Raw genomic sequence first — 12,968 nt, forward strand, 5'->3', positions numbered from 1 at the left:
ATATTAGTGGGATTTAGCTGATTTAGGTGTGATGGTCAGGTGTACATTGATCTTTGACCACATTGTGTATCACTGCTTGAGAATCTGTGGTTCTGTCCATTTATACTATACCTGTCTACGTAAAGGGGGATCAGAACAGTTGATAAAAACCCTTTGATCTGGAAAAGTTGTGATGACCAAGAGTGAGTAGCTTTGTGTGTAAAGTAAATACATTTGTTATAAATACAATATACATTTTTTGCTAAAAGCCTAGCTTTTTTTTTTTTTAAATCTGTGGGTGTCTTGCAGTTCACCACAGGAAGGTGTTGAAGTCCAACTCTGGTAAAAAATATTTAGAACAATTTGGGAAAGGGATGGGAAGATTGTCTACCCTTAGCATGTGGTCATCAGAAGAAAAAGTGAGGGAAAAATCTCTTGGTTGTGGACATGGATTAAAACATGAGTTTCCAACCAATCACTGCTCTACCCAAAGCGGAAAATCATATTGATGAAAATGTGCGTTATATATCTAACTACGCGTGCCTTTGGAGAAACCATGTTGTAGCTCTACACACAAACTGCAAAATACATTATACAGTTTTTTCTTTCTCTTGAAAATAAAGAATAAAAAATAAATTGTTGCTCAAGTCACATTTTATTGTGCATTAAAGCACAATAAAGAATTCATGTTCTGTTTATCTGAAACCTCCACTAGAACAGTGAAATATTCTTTGTTATGTAGATTTACAACGTCTCTTTTGTCATTAATTCTCTTTGCACTCTTATAATATGGAAATACATAATGATATACAGTACATGGTATGTTCATTTTTACTTTTTTAATTGACATTTTTTCATACTACAAAATCAGAAGGCAGTTTTTTTTTTAAATGATTTATAAACTGCTGAAATGTGATGGCTACATTAGTTCTTTCGTTTTCATTTTTTTGTCTTCATCTGGTGATTACATTTTAGTTCTTATGTTTAGATATGTTTCAGCTTTTTTTTTTAATGATGGTCCTATTTAAGACCTCAAAAGCCAAAACATGCCAACAAATGAAAGTGACAAAGGAAGTCATTATTTACCCGCTAGACAGAAAACTCACAGATGATAAGACGTTTAAGTTGACAAGCAATGTCATTCCATTTTCCTGTTCTTTGCAGCTCTAAACAGTGTGTGTCTTGATCATTACTGGGTGCATCAATTTTCCAGTTGGTGTAGGAGATCGCATCACCTGATAGACATTTGTAAGTACCATCTGGCTCAAGTTTATTTATTCCAAGAAAAGCAAGGGCATCGAAATGATTGGTGATGGAACGTACGGCTTCGTTCTCATCAGCATTCTTTGGGGAGGCAATTTGACCTCCCGCATCTGTACACCTTTCTCTAGCATCAGTGAAACTGCCTTGACCACCATCTGAGAGGTAAATTTTGTCACCACTTCTAGCTCTTCCTTTGAAAAATAAAAATGCTGAAATGGAAATAGAAGAGAAAAAAGTTATATCATCACAAGACCTATTATGATGTACAGATATCTTCACTTAGAGCAAAATATAACATTGTGGTGATGATGGTGGGCTGGTACGTAAAGGATAAGTTCACTTTTGTGAAAAAAATAACAAATGCACATATTTTTGCAGCAATAAATAAGCATTTATTACTTTTTTCATAGAAGCCTGCAGAGCATTGCACCCAAGATCAATGGATCACGGGTGCAATGTCAGGCTGCTGCAGAGAAGCCTTGCAGATTTCTGCCCATACATCTGTCAGATTGAAAGCTGCAGTGCTTGTGAATGAACTATGAGGGTGATCATCAGCACCCTTGCAGTTGATTAAGAACTACAAGCCATCTGCTGAGGTGGTGGACTGGACTTGTAGTTTTCTCATTTACAGTAGACTTGCACAACTTAAAATTTTGTTTAGTTTTGGTTCGTTGTCATTCGTAAAATACTTAATTTCATTCTGTTATATTCGTTATGTTATGTTAATTCGTTTTCGGATAATTTGTTATTTCTGTAGAGTGTCGATATCTGTTAAACTGAATCTCGAATCATGTCGAATTCATTCGTTCTATCCGCTATAATTTCTTTCATATTAGTTGAAATTTGATTTTTATGTATGTATATTGATTTGTGATAATAAATCGTAGTTTGGAAAGTTGTTTGTTTATTGAATCTATTAACACACACACAATGACAATATCTCTTCTCCTCTGCTTAAATACAATACCACACCCTTCTCACTCAGTTCTCAGGAATGCACTTTGCCAATAATCCAACCTCCAGCACAAAATTAATCATCTGATTGGACTGTAAGTTTTACTTTGAGTTGACCTTTTGTTTCATTAGATCTTTAACGAATTACCAAATCATGTCGAATTCATTTGTTATATTCGCTATAATTTCTTTTGTATTCATTGAAATTCATAATTTTTTTATTCAGACATTCGGATGCATCCAAACGTCCGAATTTCGTTTCGTTACGAAATGGATTGCACATATCTCATTCACAGATCTCTGTAAATAAATGACATGGCTGTGCAGGCCAAGTCCTGTACAGCCGATCAGTTTTCAAAATGTGACAGTGGGTGTGGGGAGAGGAGCCCATGCCCTCTGTCACAGGGGAAGGGGGTAGTAGGAGCATGTTACATGTTACACCTTAAATATGCATGTAACATATTACATGCATGTAAAAACAAACCTATCCTAAGTCAACCTGTTGCTATCTCCTGGTTTTAGCCAAGACATGGCCTAATGCAAATCCATGCAATATCCCCCTTATTTATTGTCTTTAATTTATAAACTCACAGATCCACTGGAGGATTATGTTCCTTCATTTAACAGACCATTGCATCTGACATGCAAACTACATTTACCCCTCCCCATATCAAAAAGGCATTTTTCTTTGCACATATTTAATAAAAAAAGCCATGTCCCAACACATTACTATTAAATACTACACTCTGAATACAATTAAAGTTATCCAAACATAAAGAACCCAACGAATTCTTACTAAAAACAAGATATGTCACCATAGGCATGCGCAGGGAGGTGCCGGGTGTGCCTGGGCACACCCTAATCCCCTGACATACTTGTCTACACCTGGATGAGGGGGCAGCAGGCGACATATAGAACAACCAATGCTCTGCATTTTCCACCCTACAGCCGTTGAATGCCTTCGGGAGGAAGAGGAGGAGAAGCGAGCATTCAGGGGCTGCATGGAGAAAAATGCAGAGCATCGGTTGTTCTATATGCCGCCCCGCTGCCCCTCTCATCCAGCCTGGCGCTCTGTTTCCATCGGCTACTGTTCTAGAACTGCTGGCTCCGCCTCCCAGCTCCCCCTGACGCCTTCGTTCTAAGTAACTGCTGCAGGACCAACCACCCAGCTTCTCCGCGGCTCCGCCCATTGAATTTACAGCAGCAGACAGATGGGGGCATGGCGTCTGGTGGACTGCAATAGCCAGCTGATCCATTAGGAAGAGCGGAAGAGGTCTCCACTGTGTGAGGAATCACGTGAAGCCTGGAGGGAGCCGGAGACACAGCAAGCATGGAGTCCACACTGAGAGCAAGTGAATGCCACTGATCCCATCCACCCCCCACCCAGCACTGCCACCGATCCCATCCATCCCCTCCACCCAGCATTGCCACCGATCCCATCCATCCCCACACCCAGCACTGCCACCGATCCCATCCATCCCCACACCCAGCACTGCCACCGATCCCATCCATCCCCCCCACCCAGCACTGCCACCGATCCCATCTATCCCCCCACCCAGCACTGCCACCGATTCCATCCATCCCCCCCACCCAGCACTGCCACCGATCACATCCATCCCCCACCCAGCATTGCCCCCGATCCCATCCATCCCCCATCTAGCACTGCCACCGATCCCATCCATCCCCCCACCCAGCACTGCCACCGCTCCCATCCCCCCACCACACTACTGCCATGCCCCCCAGCACTGCTACTGATCATATCTTTCCCACTAAGCACTGCCACCGATCCCATCCATCCCCCCCCACCCAGCACTGCCACCGATCCCATCCATCCCCCCACCCAACATTGCCACCAATCCCATCCATCCCACCATCCAGCACTGCCACCGATCCCATCCATCCCCCCACCCAGCACTGCCACCGATCTCATCCCCCCACCACACTGCTGCCATGCCCCCCAGCACTGCTACTCATCATATCTTCCCCACTGAGCACTGCCACTAATCCCATGCCCCCTAGCACTGCCACTAATCTCATGCCCCTCAACACTGCCACTCATCCTATCCCCCAACAGCATTTCTACTGATCCCCCTCTTCCCCTGCCACTCATCCCCCCAGTACTGCCACGAATCCCCCACACCACAACCCCCACCACTGCCACTAATCCCATCAACCAGCAGCACTGCCAAAGATCCCCCCCAACCTTGCCCCTCATCCCATTCCCCCCAGTACTGCCACTGATCCCATTACCCCCCCACCACAACCACCATCAACACCACTGATCCCATCAACTTTCCAACACTGCCACTGATCCCATCCCCTCCAGCACTCCTACTGGTCCCATCAACCCCCTAGCACTGCCACTGATCACCCTCCCTCTCCAGCACTGCCATTGATCACCCTCCCTCTCCAGCACTGCCATTGATCACCCCCTCTCCAGTACTGCCACTGATCACCCCCTCCCCTCTCCGGCACTGCCACTGATCACCCCCACCACCACTGCCAACTGATCCCATCTCCCCCCTCTCTCACCCCCACTTTCTCCCTCTGACATGCTCTGCCATAAGATGTAAAATGTATTGAAATATTAAAAACTGTTTTAACACATTTCAAAATGTTTGTTTACATTTATTTAAAAGTGTGTGTCTGTATATAGGTATACGTATATGTATAATCCAATAGGCTGCGCACGCCTATGTATGTCACCATGGTCCAACTTGGATTCAGTCTTTTGGGTCAAAAATAAGTCCCTAATAAAACATGTTTGGTACATCAGGCCCTAAAGGTGCCCAATTAGATTTTTTCCAACGATCCCTTATTTCTTCTTACCTGTTTGCAGTTCTTTTAGTTGTCCATTCAATGCTTTGAATTTCCCTTGGAGATCTTCACATACTGAGGAAAGAGAATTTGATAATGTTTATTCATTATCAAGGATTCATACTAAGGGCAATGAAGTCTTTTCTATGCCTACTGAAAGAAAATGTGCTCCATGATTTTTATTTAAAGTGGTAGTAAACTCAGATAATGTTACCCCAAATCATCAATATGCAATTTCATGTAGCTGTTTAGTAGCTATGCTCCACATACATTATGCAAATAGAATGTTCTTACTTAAAAAAAATGTACTTTTTATGATCGCCTCTGCTTGTACTCAACTGCTACCATTATAACTCCTGTCTTCCACGTCTCAGTTGTATTTTATTTCCACACTCACTCTTCTTCTGTGGCCATAATCCTGCACATGTGCATTCGTTCCTGAAGCCAAGCCTCGTTTTCATGTCATACAGACAGGCTCTGTCCTCGGCTCTGCGCTCCAACCCCTGTGACGTAGCAAGTCACATGGGGTTAGGTCAGCTTCTCAGCGAGGGAGTGTCGCGGGATCTCGGGGCTGACGTCAGCCAAAGGAAATGACACAGCCCCGGCATGTACTCAATTTTCCGGCAAGAAGAAGAGCCTGCCGGAAAAATGGGACTAACTGCGCATGTGCCGATTATGTCATTGATTAGAAAAGGACAGATTACACAGAAAGGGATAAGGCAGGAAGTGTTTTACACAGAGCAACTCGTTCATTAGGTAGGAAAGCTTGATATGGTAGAAATAGCACAGGATGGGTTTACTACCGCTTTAATATAATAATTTGGCTGCTCTTCTTAGATTATCCACTTATCAGCTTATTCCACCAAAAGTCCAGGTGGGGGGGGGGGGGGGCAATACATTTTCTTAACGGGCCACATGAGAAACTGGAACTGTTGTGGAAGGCCAAACTTAATTCTGCTCAATATAATGTTTGGACCTTGGAAGGTCCGTAAGTATGTAAACATATAGAAAAGCACTAGGAATAATAGATACAACTGCTAATAAAAATAGGTCTCTTTCAGATGGGCGGTTGGCGGAATGGTTAAAAATGGGTACTGAGCCGTGGTTTGACTGGCCCCTGTCTGCCCACCCAAACTGTAAAATAATAGTAGAATGATAGCTGGGGGGAGGTTTAGTTGTTCTGACTGGACGTCATATGACAACCCTCAGAACAATCCGTTCGCAGCGCAGCGATTGGTGGTGCAGTGACACACTGCATCTCCGATCTCGCTAAAGGGCCTATGACATAGGCTCTTTGCCATGTGATCAGCTGTGTCTAATCACAGCTGATTACAATGTAAATAGGAAGTGCCAGTTATCGGCTTTTCTCTGCTGACTCTGACAGCGCATGAGTAGAAGAGAGCCGATAAGTGGCTTTGCTCATGGGGGGATTTTCACTGATAATCAGTGCAATGATTATCAGTGCAGCCCCATCAGCGATGTCTGCCAGTGATGCCAATCAGTGCTGCCTGCCAGTGCCATCTATCAGTGCCTCCTCATCAGTGCTGCCTATCAGTGCCCATCATTGCTTCTTATCAGTGCCCATAAATGCTGCCCATTAGTGCTGCCTATCAGTGCCCCTCAGTGCTGCCTATCAGTGCCTATTACTGCTGCATATTAGTGCCTCCCCATCAGTGCCTATCAGTGCAGCCTCATTAGCGCACATCAGTGAAGGAGAAAAAATACTTATTTACAAAATGTTATAACAGAAACTAAGAACACAATTTTTGGTCTTTTTTTCTTGGTTTAGCAAAAATAAATAAATAATTAAATAAACTCAGTAGTGATTAAATACCACCAAAAGAAAGCTCTATCTGTCTCAAAATTGCGACAGCGCTGAAGGCTGAAAATTGGCCTGGGCAGGAAAGCTGAAAACTGGCCTGGGCAGGAAGCAGGTGAAAGTGCCCTTCATTGAAGTGTGATAGGTTAAATTAGGCTTTGAGGAGGTGATATTACACCTCCTCACCACCTGTCAAATGGCCTCTGAAAAGCACTATGACTGGAAGGAGGGAGCCTGAGATTACTACAGTGGAGATTTCATCAGATCCTAATCTGGAGTAAAGAACAGGTGTACGGCTCCTAGGATTTGCAGCTTGCAGGTGCCAGGAAGAATTTGGCCAGCTACCAGAGTGGCTTGAGATTGTTGGGACGTCTCTTAGGCAATGCTTTCTGATCAGAACCAAGCCTTCCCGCTGTACTGCTCAGCTCCTCAGGTTCTATCCTTCCAGTTCTTGCAGCTCTCCACACAGACATCTGTCAGGAAGCTGACAAGTTTAGAGGCATGCTGACATTGGAGGCATCGATGGGGGCTGGATGTGACCCTGGGGCCATAATTTGCTCCAGATCATTATGTGTTAGCAATGTGGATCTGCGTCACAGTACACCTACTGAAGGCCGTAAAAATGGCTGTAAAATGGACCATTTTATATTAGCCTGACATGAACCTGTGCTATACCCATACAAGGAAAGTAACAGGTTCACTTAGCTCCCCACCCCCTTCCTTATATTCCCAAAAAATCTGCTCCGGTCAAGAACCAGAGCCAAGTAAATTACCTCGTACATCCAAGTATGGGAAAGCACATGACTTTCATGATGCAACACAGGGTGCCCAGTGGTGGTAGATCACAAGACCCCAAAGCTGTCATATTGAGGAACAAGTCCTTAAGCACTGTGCAACCAGACCAACAGAGACCTTAAAATGTAACTCCAGTTCTGCTGAGTGAAAAAACATTACCCTCTGGATGACCAATGTACTGTACATGGCAAGGGTTGTGACAAACTTGGTTGTAGCTCCTAAAGTAATAGCTGTTGAAGAGTTCCCCTCATTTCCTATCTGATAAAATATTGTCTGCAGAACAAGAAGTGGGGATGAATCTTTATTACAAAAGTCCCAGAAATCCCAAAAGGGGTCTCAACCCTTCCCCACTCTATGCAAAATTAATAAAATCCATTAACAGACCCAAAGAGCCTGGTATGGCCAGGGGGGGGGGCACACGCTGTTTTTTAAACATTTTTCTATTGCCTGGCAATGCCGACATTCTTTTCTTTATATTCATCTGTCAGTGGAAAAGCCCGCTGACAGATGATGACGCACGGTTGTTAAGGACAAAGCAGCTTCCCGGTCCGCTGCTTAACAACCAGCTATTCTTCACACAGAATTCTAATTGTTCTGAAAAGTTGGAATTTTTTAGAAAAGGAATAAACAAAATGAATTTTTTTACGGAATTCATTACTATTCGTTACTATTTCATTTGGAGATTCGGATACATCCAAATCTCTGAATAACCAAAAATTTGTCCGAATTCAGACCGAAACAAATTGCACATGTCTAGTGAACAAGGGTTCAAGGAATTTCCTCTTTAATAGCAGCTTCTACCTAACAGTTATGGCAAAGTGGGGGGGGATCAGGTTAGACAGACCCTAAATTGAGTCACACAGGGGAACCCCCTTACACTTTCATCACTTAGAGGTTTTTTTTTGTTTCTCAAATCAAACCTTTGAGCTCTCTCAGCTGTACACAAGCTGCTTCAGTGCACACAGCCAGTGCTGGGCCTTTCCTTTTACAGAATGCTTTGCAATATATCTTGCATGCTGATCCCTGTATCAGACGTTCAGTTGTAAAATAAAGGAATCATTTTGCAAGGGGATTTTTGTAATAGGTTTCCATAGCAAAATGTTTGAAAAATAATATTAAACATCCATCAAAAAAATAAAATGAACCCAAATAGGACAGAGCATTATAAACTTAGCAGAGGTTTAACCTTTCTTCATACTTCAAAGCTAAGAAAAAAAAATTTTGTCCAGAGCTTTACTTTAACCTTAGAAATGATATCATCTAGATATAGTATATCATTTAAAGCAAAATGTTCCATCCTACCTGGATTATTGCAGTTTCCATGTAGTCCTGGTATTCCTGGTGGTCCTGGTAGTCCTGGCTTTCCTTGTGGTCCCGGGAATCCCGGGAATCCCGGGGGTCCTGATGCTCCTGGTGGTCCCGGAGGTCCAGGGAATCCAGGCAACCCTGTTTAATTATAGCATACAATTTAGCACAATATGAGAGTGAGGTGACCCTGGGCTCACTTTAAACACAGTTATATAATTCCATAATAGGTGAGGCTGAAAAAAGACACAAGTCCATCCTATGTGTGTGATTATATGTCAGTATTACATTGTATATCCCTGTATGTTGCGGTCGTTCAGGTGCGTATCTAATACTTTTTTGAAACTATTAATGCTCCCCACTGGGACCACCACCCTTGGAAGGGAATTCCACATCCTTGCTGCTCTTACAGTAAAGAACCCTCTACGTAGTTTAAGGTTAAACCTCTTTTATTCTAATTTTAAGTAAACCTTTTTTTTTCTTACGTTAACCCCTGGATTTACCAGCCCCCCTCCCCCCATAATCCCTCACCCCACTTTAGAGCCCTTTGAAGCATTGATTTAAAAAGATCTGTCTGGGTTCAATCACAGCAAAGGTCCTCTTTGCCAATTTGTGTAAATACTGTATAATATATATATACCTATATATATATACTGTGTGTGTGTGTATGTGTGTGTGTATATATATATATATATATATATATATATATATATATATATATATATATATATATATATACTGCATTCGTAAAACGTCTGTCACGGCAAGGACACACAAGACAATTGTTTGCTACATGCTGCATTTTATTGCAGTGCATCATACTGAAACGCATGGCACTGTTCAGCAGTACAGTGTATCGCACTGCAGTACATTGCCATGAATGAAGTGTAGTCACATATAGTTTCTACATTAAAAAAAAAAAGGTAGCCGTGTGATGTGCTGAATTGGGCACTTTACAATCACTTTAAAACATTTTTATATTTTTTGTAAAGATAATAATTTGTTTATATGATATATATATATATATATATATATATATATATATATATATATATATATATATATATATATATACAGTGGGGATGGAAAGTATTCAGACCCCCTTAAATTTTTCACTCTTTGTTATATTGCAGCCATTTGCTAAAATCATTAAAGTTCATTTTTTTTCCTCATTAATGTACACACAGCACCCCATATTGACAGAAAAACACAGAATTGTTGACATTTTTGCAGATTTATTAAAAAAGAAAAACTGAAATATCACATGGTCCTAAGTCTTCAGACCCTTTGCTCAGTATTTAGTAGAAGCACCGTTTTGATCTAATACAGCCATGAGTCTTTTTGTATAAAATGCAACAAGTTTTTCACACCTGGATTTGGGGATCCTCTGCCATTCCTCCTTGCAGATCCTCTCCAGTTCTGTCAGGTTGGATGGTAAACGTTGGTGGACAGCCATTTTTAGGTCTCTCCAGATATGATCAATTGGGTTTAAGTCAGGGCTCTGGCTGGGCCATTCAAGAACAATCACGGAGTTGTTGTGAAGCCACTCCTTCGTTATTTTAGCTGTGTGCTTAGGGTCATTGTCTTGTTGGAAGGTAAACCTTCGGCCCAGTCTGAGGTCCTGAGCACTCTGGAGAAGGTTTTCGTCCAGGATATCCCAGTACTTGGCCACATTCATCTTTCCTTCGATTGCAACCAGTCGTCCTGTCCCTGCAGCTGAAAAACACCCCCACAGCATGATGCTGCCACCACCATGCTTCATTTTTGGGACTGTATTGGACAGGTGATGAGCAGTGCCTGGTTTTCTCCACACATACCCCTTAGAATTAAGACCAAAAAGTTCTATCTTGGTCTCATCAGACCAGAGAATCTTATTGCTCACCATCTTGGAGTCCTTCAGGTGTTTTTTAGCAAACTCCATGCAGGCTTTCATGTGTCTTGCACTAAGGAGAGGCTTCCGTCGGGCCACTCTGCCATAAATCCCCGACTGGTGGAGGGCTGCAGTGATGGTCAACTTTCTACAACTTTCTCCCATCTCCCGACTGCATCTCTGGAGCTCAGCCACAGTGATCTTTGGGTTCTTCTTTACCTCTCTCACCAAGGCTCTTCTCCCCCGATAGCTCAGTTTGGCCAGACGGCCAGCTCTAGGAAGGGTTCTGGTCGTCCCAAGCGTCTTCCATTTAAGGATTATGGAGGCCACTGTGCTCTTAGGAACCTTAAGTGCAGCAAAAAATTTTTTGTAACCTTGGCCAGATCTGTGCCTTGCCACATTTCTGTCTCTGAGCTCTTCAGGTAGTTTCTTTGACCTCATGATTATCATTTGCTCTGACATGCACTGTGAACTGTAAGGTTTTATATAGACAGGTGTGTGGCTTTCCTAATCAAGTCCAATCAGTATAATCAAGCACAGCTGGACTCAAATGAAGGTGTAGAACCATCTCAAGGATGATCAGAAGAAATGGACAGCACCCGAGTTAAATATATGAGTATCACAGCAAAGGGTCTGAATACTTAGGACCATGTGATATTTCAGTTTTTCTTTTTTAATAAATCTGCAAAAATGTCAACAATTCAGTGTTTTTCTGTCAATATGGGGTGCTGTGTGAATATTAATGAGGAAAAAAAATGAACATAAATGATTTTAGCAAATGACTGCAATATAACAAAGCGTGAAAAATGTAAGGGGGTCTGAATACTTCCTGTCCCCACTGTGTATATATATATATATATATATATATATATATATATATATATATATATATATATTTATCACATAAACACATTTTTATTCTTATGAAAAATATAACCGATTTTAAAAAGTGAAAATCGATGCAACAAATTTATAAAATTCCCTTTATGATATGAATATTTATACCTCGTTCTCCCTTCTCTTTTTCTGGAGTATCGCTCGACGTCACTAAAGCCGCATGAAGACAAAGTAGACCGAAACACAACAGAGCTTTCATATTCTACAGAGGAAGAAAAAAAATCTTTTATTCAATTTATGCTAATGCCCCCACTCCATTATTGAATGAACTTGCCTTTGCTGATCTCAAAAAATACTACTTGTCATGGAAATTTAATAGCAAGAATGTGTTCTAAGTCATTGACCAGTTGGGGAGGTTTTTACTTTCCTGGAAACGCACCAGGAAATCTCCCCAATGTGATGGGGAATCCCCTTCTAGTTGTTGGTGAAACAGGTGTCCCTATTGGATGATCTTTGCTGTTTCAGATCTCATACCACGTTATGTCCTGGTGACGATGGCCACCATAGCAAATAGTGTGAATCCCCCGAGTGGAAATACAGTAATAAATCATGACAGAGGATTTTACTTTTCCTGACTCTATCCAAAACTACAAATAAAGAAAAAAATATTTTCCATTGAATGCAATTTTTTTCATAGAAAATTTAAAAATATACTCACCATCCAAAAACTAGTGAATTGGAAAAAAAAAAAGATCTTAAGTAATTTTGGCAGCTGGGCCTACCAATACATAGAAATACATGTATTGAGAAATAGAAGTAAGGTGCTCATTTAAATGGTACTCACCAAGGTAGACACAAGAGTCCTGACCAAGGTAGACCCAAGAGACCTGACCAAGGTAGACACAAGAGACCTGGAGAAGATGAAGCAGAAGATCCAAAGTGTTCATCTATATATACTGATATGTTATCTGACTATGTACATATTTCTACTTGCAAACTAAATAAATCAAACACAGCAAATACAAACTTTGACCGCAAATCTCTCCTGAATAAAAGAATAACTCCAGTAAGCAGACCACGAGACATAGAAGATCTACAATTATTAAACTTCTGTGTGCATAACCCTTTTTTCAGGATTCATGGTAATACCATAAAGCCAACTTAAGGTTGTGATGACCTTGTTCCAATACCTCCTAAGCTTTGGTCAACTCCATAATAAATGTATAAGGTTACCCTGCACATGGTTACACCGACACACTGTGAATTCTCTCTAAGATCAGTTCTATAAAGAAAGTCAGCTGTAAAATGCACTCTAGGAAGGATATAAAG

General features: G+C 41.6%; 1 protein-coding gene across 1 annotated transcript; it reads right to left on the minus strand.

Annotated features, from left to right (window-relative positions):
* Window positions 1–803: 803 nt before the first annotated feature.
* LOC141106432 (pulmonary surfactant-associated protein D-like) lies at window positions 804–12,641 on the minus strand. The gene is made up of 5 exons (XM_073597211.1): window positions 12,484–12,641; window positions 11,808–11,901; window positions 8,930–9,073; window positions 5,026–5,088; window positions 804–1,451 (listed from the first exon to the last, which is right to left on the minus strand). The coding sequence occupies exons 2-5, from the start codon at window positions 11,896–11,898 to the stop codon at window positions 1,069–1,071; spliced, it is 681 nt and encodes a 226-aa protein (XP_073453312.1). The 5' UTR covers window positions 11,899–11,901; window positions 12,484–12,641; the 3' UTR covers window positions 804–1,068.
* Window positions 12,642–12,968: the final 327 nt, after the last annotated feature.

The sequence above is a fragment of the Aquarana catesbeiana genome, linkage group LG08, assembly GCF_042186555.1.
Source record: "Aquarana catesbeiana isolate 2022-GZ linkage group LG08, ASM4218655v1, whole genome shotgun sequence".
NCBI classification, from domain to species: Eukaryota; Metazoa; Chordata; class Amphibia; order Anura; family Ranidae; genus Aquarana; species Aquarana catesbeiana.

Excerpts from the sequence above, each read along its gene's own strand:
- LOC141106432 (XM_073597211.1), bottom strand. The coding sequence starts at position 11,898 with ATGAAAGCTCTGTTGTGTTTCGGTCTACTTTGTCTTCATGCGGCTTTA. Across the intron at positions 9,074-11,807 it reads AAAAGAGAAGGGAGAACGAG|GGTTGCCTGGATTCCCTGGA; the intron begins GTATAAATATTC and ends ATAATTAAACAG. Across the intron at positions 5,089-8,929 it reads TGGAAACTGCAATAATCCAG|TATGTGAAGATCTCCAAGGG; the intron begins GTAGGATGGAAC and ends CTCTTTCCTCAG.